At 34.4% G+C, this 17,586-nt stretch overlaps 1 protein-coding gene across 1 annotated transcript; it reads right to left on the bottom strand.

Annotated features, from left to right (window-relative positions):
- Window positions 1-1,196: 1,196 nt before the first annotated feature.
- On the bottom strand, window positions 1,197-6,496 carry LOC145634650 (putative inactive purple acid phosphatase 28). Its single transcript, XM_081686054.1, has 5 exons — window positions 6,258-6,496; window positions 5,998-6,145; window positions 3,909-4,324; window positions 2,484-2,971; window positions 1,197-1,616 (listed from the first exon to the last, which is right to left on the bottom strand). Exons 1-4 carry the CDS (start codon window positions 6,441-6,443, stop codon window positions 2,501-2,503), a joined length of 1,221 nt encoding a protein of 406 aa, XP_081542180.1. The 5' UTR covers window positions 6,444-6,496; the 3' UTR covers window positions 1,197-1,616; window positions 2,484-2,500.
- Between the last annotated feature and the right edge of the window lie 11,090 nt (window positions 6,497-17,586).

The raw sequence follows: 17,586 nt of genomic DNA, 5'->3' as shown, positions 1-17,586 counted from the left end.
TTTATGTTTTCACTCACCTAAATCAATGGTATACGCACTTAGTAATAGTAATAGTAATAGTAATAGTAATAGTAATAGTAATAGTATTAGTAACAGTAATAATAATAACAACAACATTAATAATAATAACATTGATAATAATAATAATAATAATAATAATAATAATAATAATAATAATAATAATAATAATAATAATAATAATAATAATAATAATAATAATAATAACAACAACAACAACAACAACATTAATAATAATAACATTAATAATAGTATTAATATTAATAATAGTAATAGTAATAGTAATAATAGTAATAATAATAATAATAATAATAATAATAATAATGTTGAAATTTGCTCTACTCGGCTCAGCTCTACTGACCCCTGCTCTGCTTTGCCCAGAAGCTCAAAAGAACAGGGCCTTAGAAGGTCTCGAGTCATTAACATACTATTTTGGCGTAGGTTTCTTAAATTTAGCTTTGCTGTTTGGAAGATGGTATGGCAATAAAGGTCCTAAAATAGATGATGAAATTTTTTTATGAAAGAATGATTTACTTGTTCATCAATATGTTTAAAAACTACTACAATATGTCAATATGACATTAATAGTTACAATCAGAGCTTCGTCCAAGCTGCAAAACTAGGTAATAAACTTAATGCCAAAAATATATAGGAAAAATTGACATTAGCAATCCCAACTATGGCTGATCTTTAAAAAGTCTCAACTATCAATTAGCAGTTTAGCACAGGGCAATCCTAGTTTTAGAGGGTTCTTTTCAAAACAGCCACTAACATATTATTAACCGATTTAACCAATTAACAATGCCACGTGTCTTGTTTGTGATAGGCGTAGCTAATAAAATTAATCCTCCACCTCTCTAAACAATCCGTCCATTTACTCTTTAAGCCTTATTTTCGTCACTTTAAACAATAACATTTAGGATAAAAGACCACTAAATATTCAACACGTAACAATTTCAATTGGTGGTTTACCTGATCATAATAAGCTAGAGATTGTTGTAACTTGTAAGGACCCCCAAAGTTGAAATCACCATGGGTTAATCGATAATTGGGACCTTTTGAAGACGAATATCTATAGAACTATTTTCTTATTTTCGTATTAGACTAGTATTCTTATTTTCTTGGGTGGTTCAAAAAGTTATTACTCTAATTTTATTATACAAGTTTAAAGGTTTAATATTCAAAACAAAAGCATTTTGTCCATTGGCATTATTTAGAATTGAAGGAATCACCGAATCAGATTGCAGAATTGCCAGCAAAGTTAGCAATTTTAACAACAATAATACTATCCTTGATAATGCGAGTAGTAGCCTGATGTTACAAAGCTTACAATTCATTCGTGTCACACGTTACCTGCAGCTCTACCATTATTCTTGCAGTCATACAGTCAACCGCTGAAGTCATAAGAGCATCTGATTATTAGCTCATCCAGATTAAACCAAAAATTGCTTCATCAATCATCATGATTGTAATAAGCAAATAGACATATGAGCCACAAACAAAGCAAAAAGTAATCATCTTCATCCTGTCATAAGCTTACGTGTCACAAAAATCAACCCGATTTTCTATATATTGAAAATCCTGAACTGAAAATGCACCTGTTGCAGAACCATGTAAATTAATATTCATCATTAAACAATATTAACATGGATGAAATTGCATGTAAAAAAAGTCTATCCACTCAATATTACTGCTTGGTATTTTCCAAAAATAAAAAATTCTTGATCAATGGAGGTTGTCCACCCTTTCCCTTTCCCCACTTCCCCAATCTATAAGGCGCTAAAGCATAGCATAAAAGATTTCGACCAATCTATGCCTAAGATATCTTCTTGGTGCACATCTCAGATTGTGTTCACACCCCACCCCCGTCCCCCCGAAATTAAAAACCAGAAGCTACCCAGAACACAAACCGTGACTGAAAGGAGATCTTTTATGATAAATAACATCTACCCTAGCATTTTCCAAACAGCAGAGCAAGTTTCCAAATGGTCATATCATACTAGTTTTACCCTAATATAATAATTCAATTCATCATTAATTCTTTTTAACCATAATCATCATTAATTCTTTTTAACCATAATACTATACTCCCTTAAATTTACTATTCTAGTAAGAGAATGTTCAAGGATCATCTAACAGCAATCACATTAAGCCTTAGCCTTATAGGTTTCATACTTCATCTTCTTGGGAAAGCTGACAGTTATATCAACAATAAAACCATTGAGTTGGGATTATGTGCACTGTGCACATATAAAAATGCCCATTAAGGTAGAAATCAGTTAGGCTAGTTGAGACCCAAAGCAATAGTGTAAAAATGGTGTTTGTCAGCACAACTACGCAGAAATAGTAGTATTTAATTGTCATTAAGAGTAAAATCTTGGTCCAAACAAATGGATAAAATTCAATGCCAGGGGATTCAATATACATGGAAGATGGATGTTAGAAATAACAAGGACATTACATACCTGAAATCGAATAACTTTCAAGAATTCTGATCCCACAGTACTTGTTCATCAATCTTGCTCAACAATTTATCATCCAGCCGTTTCCAAGTACTGATTTTCTCCAAACCTATCCAAGAATTGTCCCTCTTTGAAAGTTCAACTTGAACAACCCTTGCTCTCCGATCCCAACCTACCCTACCATATCCATGATATCCCGAACCCCCTCCATAACAAAACCATATACCATCAAGATTTCCACAGCAATCATTGTTGTGATCATGACCTATGAAGACACCTTTTACGTTCTTCATTGAAACTAATGATTTGAGAACTCCAGAATTAACAGATGAACAAGCTATACTTTCTCCAATGTGGCCAATAACTTTCTGATAATACAGCTGTCTGATTTCTGGGATTGGAATGTGAAAGAAACCAAGTGCCAGAGGTGTCACTCTTGATAAACTTGACGAAGGGGAGCTTCTGCAGTGATTGCATTCTCCATGCTCATCCTGTTAGTATTGCCTGCAACATTATTAATCAATGAAATCTATATATACAAGATCTTATGATAAAATGAACACCATATCAATTAATACAATGCTTGGGTTTAGGCAATAAACTATTAATATCATTCTTGCTTACATAGACAAATGATTAACTTGCACATAATTTACCTAATAAATTCACACATCCAAGAATAATACTTGGTATAGAAAAAGGTTTCAAATTCTAAGAATGATGTGACAAACATCGATATTAATCTCAAAGTAATGGATCCAAAAGGATAGATATGTATCTTATTCAACCATAGACATCATCACATCATGTAAGGATAAAAAAATATGATAGGAAGATGGAATGAAGTCAAACAAGTTTAAATCGCTTTTAAAGACAGTCCACATTGGTCTTAATCAGTAATAGTCCAGAGGTGTCTTTCGGAAAAAACTACAATATCAGACAACAGTATCTTGCACTTCTAAAGGAAAAAACTACAATGTTAGACTCGTAGCTATTTTTCTTTATAAATATAAAGCAAATGGTACAGTTTTCTTTGGAATCTTAGAAGAATGTCAAGAAGAAAGTGATGAAAGTCATCAAATGAGAATGTAAACCATGTAAGTAGTGTATTTGGTGAATATGTCATTTTAAATTTTAATATATGACACTCACTGGTTCCATGCATGACCTAGTCTAATTTTATTACTATGCTACACAAAATCAAGATTCACATAAAAAAACAAAGCTATTACTGGTGATCTTCAACCTTAGAGTCAATACACAAAATCATAGCTGAGTTTCCATTGCAAAATTATAGTAATGACAATCATTTCTAGTCTAATGTCATAGCAACAAGCACTAACATACTGGTGCACGATACAAACACCAGTTTAACAAATATCAAATAAATTGGAATAAAGCCAGGCATATCAGACAGGAAATTCTGACCTGTTCTGTTTGAGAAAATCCTTTCAACCAATTCAGTTGAGATTCTCTGATCCATCCATATGTTCGTCTCCCTTCCACTATGGCCCTGTCTCCGCTATCAAGAAACAAGAGGTTCAAGACACTAAGGTTGGCCAATAGAGAACCATAAGGGCCATGCACCGAAATATTGTAATTTCCAAATCCATCAATGCCAGTCAGCAGATCTGTTTCTTGATGACCAGAAGATGGATTCACTTGAGAGACCGAATAATCCATGAGTGAAATCAATGACATCAGTTCTTCACGATTCATAGTAGACTCTTGGTCATGATTCCCTAAAACAGCAGCCCAAGGAAGCCTAGATTCCATCGCAGGTTTGAAAGCTTTAAACAGTGACTCGGCTGCATCAGGTGTGCTTGACCCAAATATATTGTCTCCTATATAATTGAACCATGAAAACATTAAGTTCCTCTGCTATATGCTTTCTCATTCTCTAGTAATTAACACAACCCCCAACCCTAATGTGTGTGTGTGTTTGTGTGTATTTTGAGGAAATTTGTAAGGATAATACAGCAGCTTGACAAGGCAGTTCCTTTCCTACCCTTTGTTGGAGAGTTGGATAATGGTTATTCAAAGCTACAAATTACAAAACAAATCTAAAGTAAATTCTTTCATTAGGATGTCGAAAAGCACGGCTTCCTCAATAAATTATATTTTGTTCACCTCTTCCTTTGTGCATTACATCCAAGTGAAATTCTTTACACATGGAGAAAGTCAATTTCTACAAGAAATTCTTTCTGCATACATTGCAACGACATACTTTGTAATAAGCAGCTTCTTAAAGATATTTAAGCCGGAATATGGTAGTGAGAAGGGTCAGAGACTAATAATACTCTTGCACGAAAAAATTAAGATTTTACAAGTGTACATCCTAATACCAGAAATGTGAATACATCTAGGTGCTCAATATTAGCAATAACTAAAAGGAAAGCATCATGTCAGTTTCCTAAATTACATGACTATGAGCAAAGGAGCTGCAATCCATCATTTAGCTAGCGTATGGTGACACACATTTTGAGCAAAGCATATTCCTGCAGAAATGCCTGACTTCAACATTTGGACTTCCAAACTTTAAACATTTTTTTTTTGTCTAGCACCTCCATTTACATTTTACAGCTAATAAACCTTGAAATGTGCCAAGACTGCAAGCAACAGCTAACTTCATCAAAACCCACATACGATTTCTTAAATTTCAAAATTTGCCAATCCCCAATTTGTGTTTACCAATTATCAACATCGTAAATTAAGAACCTCGCTATGCTACAGTTACTGAGTTTAAGAATCCATGTCATAATCTTTACATGAGCAACCTCAGTTACTACTGCCAACAAAATCTGATGTATCACAGACTCCTATAGTTCTCAAAATCCCATCAACAATTTGTTTCTTGGTCACGACAAATAACCAAGTCAATGCTTTATTCAGCTTGTATACTCTCATCTTCAATAAACCAAACCAACACCTTTTTTTTTTTTTCAAAAAAAAAAAAAAAAAAAAAAAACTTTTACCACTAATCACTAATTTTCAACAATCCAACAAAACTCTTCTAGTATCGTAAATTAAGCACACGTTTCAGTTTTTATAGTGTCATCTTCTCTAGTTTTGCACTCCAAGAGGCAAGAGCCTATCCTAGAAACTAAGACCAGCTACATGAATTGAGCTAATTCCGCTAATTATAACAAAAGTAACAAAATAGGGAAAGAAAGACAAAACCAACAATCAACTATAAATACACACACTATATGCATCATATACTACTTTCTTAAGAAAGCTAACCATAATAAGAATCTAAAACTAAAAACATTAAGCATCATCTGTTCAAAAAACAAAAAACATTAATAACATCTGTTCAAAAAACAAAAAACATTAATAACATCGATCATTTGATACTCCGTACGACATACCAATTTAAGAATATACGTAGTAATTAATGTTTATAGTCACCCTTAAACCCACATATATCAAACCCAATTTAGAAACAATATAATTATTTAGGGAAAAAAGACTGAAAACAAAGTTCTGAAAAAAAAAAAAAGTTATAAAAATTTACCAGTAAAAGCTAGAAAATCTGGTTTCTCAACTTCAATCAATCTCTGAACAAACTTAGTGGTATTAAGATCTGAACAATACTTAAATTCCGAAGGAGAAACCCCTTTACATTTCGTGATCAACCCTTGTCCAAAATGCATATCAGCCACCTGAAAATCAAATCAAGTGAAAAACTTACTAAAATTAGAAGGGAAAATCGGAAAAAAATAATTAAAAATTACCCAAAATAAAAAGGATTTTGATTTTGATGATAAGAAAAACCTGAAGGATTTTGAAAGTGCCATCAGAGTTGAATCTCAAAGGAAGTGGTGGGGATTTCTTGAGTTTGATGTTATCAAAATTGATTGAAAGATGGGTGAATAATTGGGTGTAAATAAAGTGGATTGAAGTGAGGAGGATGATGAGGAAGATGACAGTTACAGACCATTTTGAGCAGAAATTTTCCATTTTTAGCTACTCTATCTTCTTTGGAGCTAAGTGTGTAGTTAGTTTGAATATTTCTAATTATGTTATGAAGTTGTTAATAATAATGGAGCTTAACAAGTGTTTAAAATTACAATTTCACAAACATGCTTGAGAATTTGACATGGGTGTGGGGCATGCAAGTAATTCGTAGCAACGTTTGTAGGTATCAAGGGTCTGTTCACTTCATCTTAATTTTAGTTTAATTCAGTTCAGCTCATAATTTCCTTCTCTCATAAAAAATTCATTTCAGCTCTATTTACTTAAGTTCAATTCAACTTATTACAATAAATGTAAACATATCCTAAGTTGTGTTTAAACATCAATATATTTCTTCATTAGTGCTAAGTTGCTAACCAATGCAAAAGTTTAGAATTTCAATTTTGTAATTTGGTTGGTACCAAATAATTTGTTTAGGTAATATAGTGCTATCTAAACACAATTTGAGAGTTTAATGTAGTTTTGTCTTGTAAATGTCATGCAATACATAAAAAACAGCCCTTAACCCCTTTTACTTTAGGAAAATTTATAAATTACCATCCAAAAATGTTACCATTTTCTATCTAACCACCCACTTATTTTTTTTATTTTAAATTACCACCCTTAATTTAATTAAATACTCAGATTACCACCCAATTTGAAATTTCGGTGAAAATCTGTCTTGTGGGCCCCACATAAGTTATTTACTCATTCATTTTTCTCAACCAACCCTATTCCTCATTCAATTTTCTCCTTCAATTCTCTGCAAAATCCCCTTTTCTTCATAATTTCTGAACACCTCATCAAATTAGAACCCTAATTTTCTTTCCTTTTCTTTTTAAAACCCTAACTGTTCTGCAAACGATTTATTCGAGGTTAATTGGTTGTGCTAGAGAAGGTACATTGAAGAAAAGTCGCCATCTTGGGGCTGTTTGTTGGGGACCAGTTGCTTAGGTCAGTACGTAAGAAATGAATAGCTTAGTGCAATGGGGTCGACATAGGTAAGCAATTTTATTCCTTGTGTTTAATTTTGAAAGTTGTTGGCTGTTGATGGTATAACTGCAATTATGTTGAACGTTAGGGTTCTTTGTGTAGTTGATTGAATTATTTAATTGAGGGCAATTATTCTTTAATTACTGTTGGATTGTTGAATATTACAAAAATAATAGCTTTTTAGCAACTAAGTTTGGTAATAGATTTTGAAAACGTTGCTAAATAGTAACGAAAATAATATTTTTTAATTGTCTAATTAAAAGCGACATTTTATGCTTTAGAATTTAATAATTAATGGCTACGTGTTTTTGATTTGTTGTTGTTTAAAACAAATTGTCTTGCTAGTTGTTACTAGATGGCATCATATTTTTGTCTTGTTTCCATATAGCAACAAACTATGGCAATTGATATTTTATTTGTATTGATTTATAAACAAACAAAGACAATAAATTTTTAAATTGTTGCCATTAGAAACAAGTTGTCTAAACTATTGTTGCTAGATGATAACATATTTTGTATTTGTTGACATTTACCAACGTAAGTTAATGACAACAGAATTTTTATTTGTTGTTATTGGAGATACTCTTTATATTATCTGTTGCTATAATGACATCAAATTCTAGTTATTGTCATTGGAAACAAGTTGTGTTACAATGTGTTGTTAATTTGGAGACACTCTTCTTATTTCTTGTTGCTATAATAACATCAAATAGAGACGGATTTCAATTTTGTCTCTAATTTAGAGACGAATTTTTTATTCTATCCCTAATTTAGAGACAGATTTTACAATTTCGTCTCTAATATTTCATTCTCTTACTATCAATTGTGTGCATATAAGTAAAGAAAAAGTATTTGACATAGTTGGTAAGAATTTCACCTTGTGACTTTAAGGTCACAGGTTCAACTTGTAGGAGATTATAGGTACTACGCAGCGGAAATAAACATGAATTATATTCATATAGTACCTAATCCCAAGATCTAATGCATAACACATAAAGAACATATAATCGTACCTTTGAAGCGTGATTCCACGTGCGATCGAGCAAGAACAATGGGAGATAAAGAACCCCAAGCGTGATTCCTTTACTTGGTCCACGGGCAAGGATTAAGACCTCCACTAATGCTAGTTAGTTGCAATTGAACCCTTCAATTGACCTTCTACGGAGAAGAGCGAGCAACGAACCACCACGAACCACCACACGCACCACCAAGGGTGGCCGACCGTACGGACGAGGGGAGGAGAAAGATAATCGTTAGTTAGAGAGAGGAATTAGGGTCTTTGGGATTGGTTGCCTTGATGTCAAAATCCACTGTGTGTGAATTATGACTGCTTTTTGCAACCCTAGGCATGGATCTTATTTATAGATCCCATCTCTAAATAAGAGCCCATGTCAAAAGCCCAAAACCTAATTCTCATCTAACTATGCTAGCACAATCCATTTCATGATTAGTTAAATGCTCATGAGGCCCATTCATGGGCCTCTAACTTGCTTAACCCAATACCCTTGTGTGTGAACTCATAGGATCCATTCTAGCGGGCTTTGGACTATTTGACTAGTCCAAAGATCATCTCTCATAGTCTAGCAATAGATGATGACGCCCCAAGAGAACGAACTTATTATCTCCATAATAGTGATCCTTGATATATCTAGTAATTGCACTTATCGAAGACACAACTCCTTCACAACTCTTACGAACTGCGATTCTTAAGAGTGGGGATTCACAGAGCCTTACATGCAAATTCGAGCCTAGTTGACCAGAGTGAGGTTTGATATGTCTATTTTATATAGTATTTTACCCCCGTCCCTTGGTCATAATTGGTAGTGTTTTTGGCTCTTTAGAGCCGCTTTTATTACTAATTTGTGTGTTCTAGTGTTTTCGTAGTTTTGGTTGAGTTTTGTAGGGAATTGTACTTTTGGAGCATTGTCCCGGGATTTTATGGAGCAACTACGAGCATTGGAGGAGCACGACCACTTTTCGTAGCCCAAGGCCGGTTAGAGTCATCAAACCGGTGATTAAAGGCTTGACATTTGAGATACCAAGGCATTTGGACCGAGTATTCAAGACCCGAAGAGAAAATCCAGATTGGGCCAAGTTATGAGCCCAATCGAAGTCTAAGAATGTGCCCAAGTGGCCTTGCCCGACCAAAGACGGCCCCGCCCGAAGGCGCTCCCAGTCGGGCGGGGCGAAAGAAGGAAAGAAGCTCTTTGCCCGAGCTCGCGCCTGGCCGGGCGCAAGAGAAGATCAATGAGGAAACACTAGGAGAAAAATAGCAAAGGGCACCGGTTCAAACCCGGCCTAAGGCACCGGTTTGAACCGGTGTCAATGTGGGGGGGTGCCAATTACCCCCCCCCCCTTTTTGGCACCAGTTCAAACCGGTGCCATAATTGATTTTTGGCACCGGTTAACCGGTGCCATAACTATTTTTTTTTTTTGGAAATAAAGTCAATTGGCACCGGTTAACCGGTGCCAATTCATGTATTTTTTTTAGTTTGCTTTATCCACTTAGACATACAATCAAAGATATATTGATCAAAATTGATCATTAAATAAGAAATATAATCAGAAACATATAACAAGCTTGAATACGAAATATAATCAGAAATATATTGATGATTAAATTGTTATTTTACAATACAAAAAAATAAAAATGAATTACAACATCAAAATCCAGAAAAAAAAATTATAACATCGAAGAAAAAAAAAATTACACATCGAAGAAAAAAAAATTACAACATTGAAATCAAAATTCCAAAATCAACACCTTGATTCTTCACCTGCATCAATTAAAACACCGACATTAATAAAAACTCACAGTAAACTAAAATTACGAAAATTAAACCCAGAAAATAAACCCAGAAATCACGAAATTAAAATCAAGAAAATAAACCCAGAAATCCCCCCCCCCCAAAAAAAAATAAAAAAAAAACCCAAAAATACTCACGAACTGAAAATAAAAAAAATTTAAAAAAAAAACCCATAAACTCAAATTATAAGAAAAATTGAAAAAAAAAATACAAAATCCCCGATTTTTTTTTTAAAAAAAAAACCCAGAAAACTCAAAATAAAAAAAAAAACCCCCAAAAGACACATACATGTACCCAGAAAAATTAAACCCAGAAAAAAAGAGAAAAAACGAATTAAAATACAAAACCGATTAAATTCGGACAATTATACCTAAAAAAATTGAGAAAACTCGAATTAATATCCAATAATCGATTTAATAAACCCAGAAAAATCGATTTAAATCCAAAATCAAACCCAAATTTAAATCCAACAAAATCGATTCACATCGAATTCAACCCATAAATTAAACCCTAACCTCAAATGATTATACCCATAATTTGTTGTTGATGTTGATGTCGGTGGGCTTTGCGGCGGTGGTCGACCTTTGTGGTGGTGGTGGCGGCTTTGCGGCAGTGGTGATGTGGTGGTGGTGGGCTTTGTGGCAGTGGTCGAATTTGTGGTCGAAGAGAGAGAGGAGATCGAAGAAGAAGATCGAAGAATTTAGGGAGAGGAGATGAAAGAACATCGAAGAGAGAGAGGAGATCGAATAAGGTAGATGAAGATTGAATAAGGGAGATGATAGGAGAGAGGAGAGAGAAGGGAGAGAGGAGAGAGAAGGAGATCAGAGAAAATGATAAAGAAAGAGGCGGAGTGAGATTGTGAGAAGTTAGCTAGTTAAATTATTAGGGTTAAGTGATGATGATCCGGTTTTTTTTTTTTTTTTTACATCTTTTGCCACCGGTTCAAAACTGAACCGGTGCCATATGTCTAGCCCGGTTAACAGCTGCTTCAATCTTAGCCTTTTTGCCACCGGTTTGCCTTGAACTGGTGGCAATATAGGGGTGCCCTTTGCTATTTTTCTACTAGTGAAAAAGGCGGGCCCGATCAGGCGGTGCCTCGCCCGATCGGGCGCGTGTCTTGAAGAGTTTGCTTCCGGCGATTTTTACTTAGTTTCTAATTAGGATTTTTAGAGCCTAGTATAAATACGTTTTGGGGTGTTTATTATTCGACCACTCTCTATTATCTCTCTTATCTCTTTTCAACTCTTCTTTTAGATTTTCTCTCTCTACTTAGTTTTATTTTCCTCTCTTATTTTCTCTCTCTACAACTCTACACTTTGTTCTTGATTCAACTCATTATTTTCCGTTAACTTTGGTAACGATTTCTTCTTTATTAATTTCCGTAATTTTATTTCTTTATTTCATCATGTCTTATTTAATTGCTTTGATTAGTGTAGATTTAATTATGCGTGAGTAGTTTTCTTTCTAGGGTTTATGGGGATCCATAAATAAATTGAAGGGGTAATTTATTGTTGTTGATTGTTAATGCTAGATTAATTTCCTATTGATTGATTTAATGCTATGCAACTAGATTTGCGCAGATCTTTTGTGTATGAGTTTAGCAATATTGATTCGAGATTCGAGATATGAGAATTGATATTTAGGCTTAGTTTCAACAGGCAGGTTAATTTATAAATGGTTAAGTCGAGATTTGAGATATGTGATTTAATACCGGTAGATTAATTCTGTGATTGTAATACGTAGCGAAAGCCCTTTATGATATGATTAATTGATGCATTGATGATTGATTATTATGTTTTACCCTGGAATGTTATTTATTGGTGAACTTATGCCCTAGGCCTTTATTCCTTGATTTTCTCTACCCTTAATCTTAGTAGTTTAGTTTCCCTTTGATAATATTATTTTGTTACTTAATAATTTAGATTGCTTAGATTAATTAGGAATAGAAAGACTCGTTTCCCTGTGGATTCGACCCTACTTCCCTATCTGCATTTATTAGAGGATTTAGGAATTACTTTTGATTGGGTGATATGACTTTAGCCTGTCAAGGTTGCAGATTGGTAAATGGATCGGGTTGAGCCAAATAGCTAATAGGGATCGGGATTCTGTCTCGTAGTGTTGATGCAACTGATATTAATGATTTGTTGCTATTTTTAGGTATCAAAATTAATATTTTGTTGCTATATTTAGGAGCCAACATTAATGATTTGTTGTTGTTTTTAGGAACCAACATTAGTAATTTGTTGCTACTTTTAGCAACAAACAAAGGTAATCTGTTGCCAAAGTTGGCAAGCATGCACCAAGAACAGCAACCAACATGGGAACTATATTTGAATGCATGCAATATTGCAACAAAATTGTTTTGCAACTGGTAGCCAAAATCCCATGGCAACAAGCCTTTTAGCAACAACAAATTTTCGTTTCCAATCTGTTGCTAACTAGAGTTGGCAACGAATTTTTGGTGAATAGCAGCAAATTGTAGTTGTTGCTATATTGACTTAATTTTGTAGTTTAATTAAGGATGTTGGTAGGACAGAGTCATTTGGTTGATTTGTTTAATAATGCTATGTGGAACATGTGGATTCTCTAAGATTTAGTGTTGTGTTGCTGATTTAATATTGCTTTATTAAATGGACAGATTGCTGCTGATGTTAAATTTGTAGATGTTAAGGTTAGGTTAGGAGGTTTGTTTGTGAACAGAAAAAAAGGGGGGGGGGGGAGAATTTGTGTGGTTATGAGGGTAGGTGGGAATATTGGAGGTACAAGTGCAAAGTGAGTGAGATGTCTGTCAACTTTCTTAGGGAATCTTGCATTTGGGGGTTTGTGAAGTTTGATTTGCATGTGCCAAGCTTGTGGAATATTTGGTATAAGATAAAGGGAAGGACTTGGTTAAGTGGTAAAAAGGAGATTTTGAATGATGGTGATGTCAAGGGCTTATTGGAGACAAAGACTAAGGATAGGTTTGTTGTTGTTTATTGTACTAGCCTAGATTCCATAACTGTTCAACCCACCCAAACACAGTCAAGTCAAAGGTGTTAAGCCCACTAAAGTTAGAAGAAGCCCTAGGTTAAAGCAGCAATTGGCAAGTAAAGACATTGCTGAGATAGAAAACTGCAAAAAAAAAAAGGGGGGGGGTGATAGGGTTGTAGAGCATACTAAGAACACCACAAAAAAGAAATTGTTGTTAGACAGTGTGAAAGGGAAGAAGAAGCAAGGTGAAGAGGAAGGTACATCTGGGACAAGTAGGGTAAAGGGAAAGGGGAAAGCAAAGGGGAAAAGGAAGAAGAAGTCAAGGAGTGAGGATAAGTTGTTATCAAAATCTGGATCTGGTTCATCCAGTTCTGACTGTGGTGACACTGATATAGATTAAGAGGCAGGGGAAGAGGATGGGGTACATGAGGATGCTGACATATGGGAAGATTTGGACATCGATGTTAGCAACATACTTCAAGAAGTCAATGCAAGTTTATAGTGTGTGCAAGAGAAAAGTGAACATGAATATCAGTGTGTGCTCGAAAGTGAGCTGCCGAGCAAGGAAGTTACTCTACAGAGAGAGTTCACTTCTGATTCTGAGGAGTTAGAAAGCCCTAGAAGTTCTGATGATGAGAAAGACAATTATCCATGGTTTCATGCCTCAACTAACTTCAAAAAACCCATTCAGTTGGTGAAAGGACAGAAGTTCCTCAATAACAAACTGCTCAGGAAAGTTATAAGGGTTCATGCCATTGAAAATAGGTATGAGTACTGGTATTTGCATAATGATATATAGCAGCAAATTAACCATTTAGTGTAGAAGGAGGTGTCAGTGCAAATGGGATTCTAAAACGTGTAGGCTACCTAAGTGTACTTATGTTGGGGGAAGATGTCAGTTTAGGGTGGTTGCAAGGAGGTTTGTGAATCAAGATTTTTAGCAGATTAAGAATTTGAATTTGAAGCACAAGTGTTTAAGGGTCAGAAGTAATCTGAACCTCATTAGTGAGTTTTTAGCTGACAAGTACATTGAAGTAGGGGTGAAAGTAATTCGGATTAAAACCGAACCGAACCGAAAACCAAACCGAATTAGTAATTTGGTTTGGATTTTTTAAGAATTCGGATTGGATTGGATTGGAAAAATTATAAAATATGGATTACGGATTGGATTCGGTTTGGGGTTTGAAAAAACCGAAAATCGAATTACAAACCGAATTTCGACCCAATACTTTAAGCCTTATGCAGAATACTTTGAAAAAAAATACTCACTTACTCTTTGTGCTATGTGAACAGGGGCTGCTAGAAGCTTTGCAACAGGTTGTGCCTTATGCAGACACTAGGTATTGTGTCAGACATATATGGACAAACTTCAAGTTACAATTCAGTGGAGCTACATTCATGGAGATGTTCTAGGTAGCAGCAAGGGCAACAATACTGGTATGGTTATGTTTAAAAAGCTTTTGGTTTTGGGTATTTGAACTAATATGTGAAGTTATTTTTTTATATGCCTCTCTTTGTGCTTGTATGTCCAATTTTGTATGCTTGAAGTTTGACTTTGAAGTAGCAATGGAGTCAATAAAGTTGGTTGATCACATCTCTCTGCCACTCAGTTCCATCCTCAATGTTAACCCATTCAAAGCACTTGCACCCCTAGTTTTAGTGTTAGGGTCATAGAATTTGCAAGCCTTGAATTTCCTCCCTGGGTTCTCCCTTGTCCAAGATGTCAACTTTGTAAATGGCAATCCACAATTGCATTTCTTCTGGTTTGTGGGAGATGAGTTATTCCAAGACATCTTCTAACCTGCAATCCACCACAAAACATCTCAGTTTAAGCAACTACTTTCATAAATCAAGCAATTATACACATGTTGCTCAAGCACACCTAGTCACTATGGTGGTTGGCCTTCCTAATGAGGATAACCAGGGGATGGCCATGTCCCATTTTGTTTCATCCTGTACTCCAATATACAGTCAGCCAAGAACCTAGGATCACCTGTGCTCCCAACAAGTATGGTATACTAGTCCTTATTAGGTAGCCTCCTAATCATCTTGAACACATCACCACCATCCTCTAAAGTCCTATACTTCCCTTTATAAGCATACTGAAGTATGGGGTGCAGGAGGTCAATTGATCAATCTACTGGATCTTCCATTTCACGAAGTTGGTCTTCAAATTCTAATGTTATATCCAACAAGTTACTTTTGCCTACTTCATATTCAATGTCAATAACAACACTCAAATACTTAAATATGAGAATCACCTTATTCTCCTCCATTTCTGCCACAACAATTCCAACAACAAATAAACAACACAAGCTTAAAACATGTTCCAATCAATCCTAACAGTGGAAATAATTTGTAAATACAATTTTAGCATAGTTAATTCAAAATCAATCACATTATTTAACAAAAACCCCAATTCAATACTACTAGATAACCTAACTACCTAAATAACACAATTCAATCGTCTGTAGAACAAGAACCCTCATTAATTAAGCCCCCAAATTCCCCCAATTAAAATGTCACAGGAACCCTAATTTTTACAGATAAATAAGATTACCTGAAGCAAAATGAATTTTTGTCGTTGTTGGGGATGCGTCTGCTATTACAAATGAGTTCCAATTTGTGGAATTTGTGGAGAAATTGAAGATGGGAAGGCTAATTAAGTTAAGGGAATTGCTTTATAGGGAAAATCGGGGAGGGAAAACAATTAGAAAGGAAAAATTAGATGTTTATAGACATTGGGTGGGGCCCACAGTTCAGATTTCCACCGGATTTTCAAATTGGGTGGTAATTTGAGTATTTAATTAAATTAAGGGGTGATAATTCAAAAAAAATACCTTTATTTTATTTTTATTACAATTTTTCTTGGTTTGAACTTTGATCCTTAGAGTACTACTCACAACTCATTTCAAGTGACATGCAAACCAAGATTAGAGTTTTAACTAGTTCAACAATTGGGGAAAGCTCAACCTAATGGTTAGTTAAGTAAACTTGGGAGAAGTATATATTGATGTTTGATTTGTGATTAAATTGATTGTATGAGATTTCTTGTTAGTTTCTTCATGATAGGTTCAACTACTCTTGAATTAGGAGCTTGATGACATGTTATGCTTAGTTTGACATGGAAATGTAGATTAAGTATGTCATTACTCATTGCAATTTGATTATGTATCTCATATTGCTAAACTAATGAGGGATATAAGTCTAGTAGTGTTAGTTGTTTTCCTAATTGCATGAGGTTGGTCTTACATATAGTTCTTACTATCTCTTGTCTCTTTTGCTCCCAATTTACCTAATTGTCATGGTTGAGTGGATCCTATTCCCTAGTGCTTTTAATTACTTGATTTAGAATAATAATTTGTTTGTCTACTAGACAAATCCCCAATCATCAAAAGACTTTGAATTAGCTTGAGTGTTAAGATCTTTAGCGATTATATCCCGTTCCTTGTGGACTAAACTCTTATTTATCATTGTGTTTGGTTTGTGAGGTGTTTTCTTATAAATGTGTCTAATTGAGTGTGGAATGTGCGACCGTTCTAATGCCCATCAATTGCCTGAGTTTTGCCCTGGCTAGAGTGGGGGGACTGACAGGCTAAAGTCGTATCACCTAATCAAAAGTAATTCCTAAATCCTCTAACTAATGTAGATAGGGAAGTAGGGTCGAATCCACAGGGAAACTGGTCTTTCTATTCCTAATTAATTAAAGCAATCTAAATTATTAAGTAACCAATATATTGTAATCGAAGGATAACTAAACTACTAAGAGTAAATCAATGAATAAAAGACCTAGGGCATAGGTTCATCAATAAACAAAATTCCAGGGTAAAACATAATAATCAATCATCAATGCATCATTTAATCAGATTATAAAGGGCTTTCGCTACGTATTACAATCACAGAATTAATCTACCGGTATTAAATCTCATCTCTCGAATCTCGACTTAACCATTTATAAATTAACCTGCCTATTGAAACTACACCTAAACATCAATTCTCATCTCTCGAATCTCGAATCAATATTGTCAAACTCATGCATAAAAGATCAGGCCTAATCTAGTCACAGAGCATTAAATCAATCAATAGGAAATTAATCTAGCATCTATAATCAACAACAATAAATTACCCCTTCATATTATTTATGGATCCCCAGAAACCCTAGAAAGAAAACTACTCACACATAATTAAATCTAAACTAATCAAAGCAATAAAATAAGACATGATCGAAGGAATAAAATAAATAACTAAGATTAAGAGAAAAGAAATTGTTACCAAAGTAATCCGGAATTCAGAGTTGAGTAAATAACAAAGTTGTAGAGAGAGAAACTAATCTAAAAGCTAAGTAGAGAGAGAAAGTCTTAGAGAAGAAGTACTAATCG

The sequence above is a fragment of the Chenopodium album genome, chromosome 6, assembly GCF_948465745.1.
Source record: "Chenopodium album chromosome 6, dcCheAlbu1.1, whole genome shotgun sequence".
Taxonomy (NCBI): domain Eukaryota; kingdom Viridiplantae; phylum Streptophyta; class Magnoliopsida; order Caryophyllales; family Amaranthaceae; genus Chenopodium; species Chenopodium album.
The sequence above is the reverse complement of the archived record's forward strand: the minus strand, read 5'-3'. Positions and strand labels throughout refer to the sequence as shown.

Coding starts and splice junctions, on each gene's coding strand:
- LOC145634650 (XM_081686054.1), bottom strand. CDS start 6,443: ATGGAAAATTTCTGCTCAAAATGGTCTGTAACTGTCATCTTCCTCATC. Junction 4,325..5,997: donor AGATTTTCTAGCTTTTACTG/GTAAATTTTTAT, acceptor TCAATTATATAG/GAGACAATATATTTGGGTCA. Junction 2,972..3,908: donor GATTTTCTCAAACAGAACAG/GTCAGAATTTCC, acceptor CAATACTAACAG/GATGAGCATGGAGAATGCAA.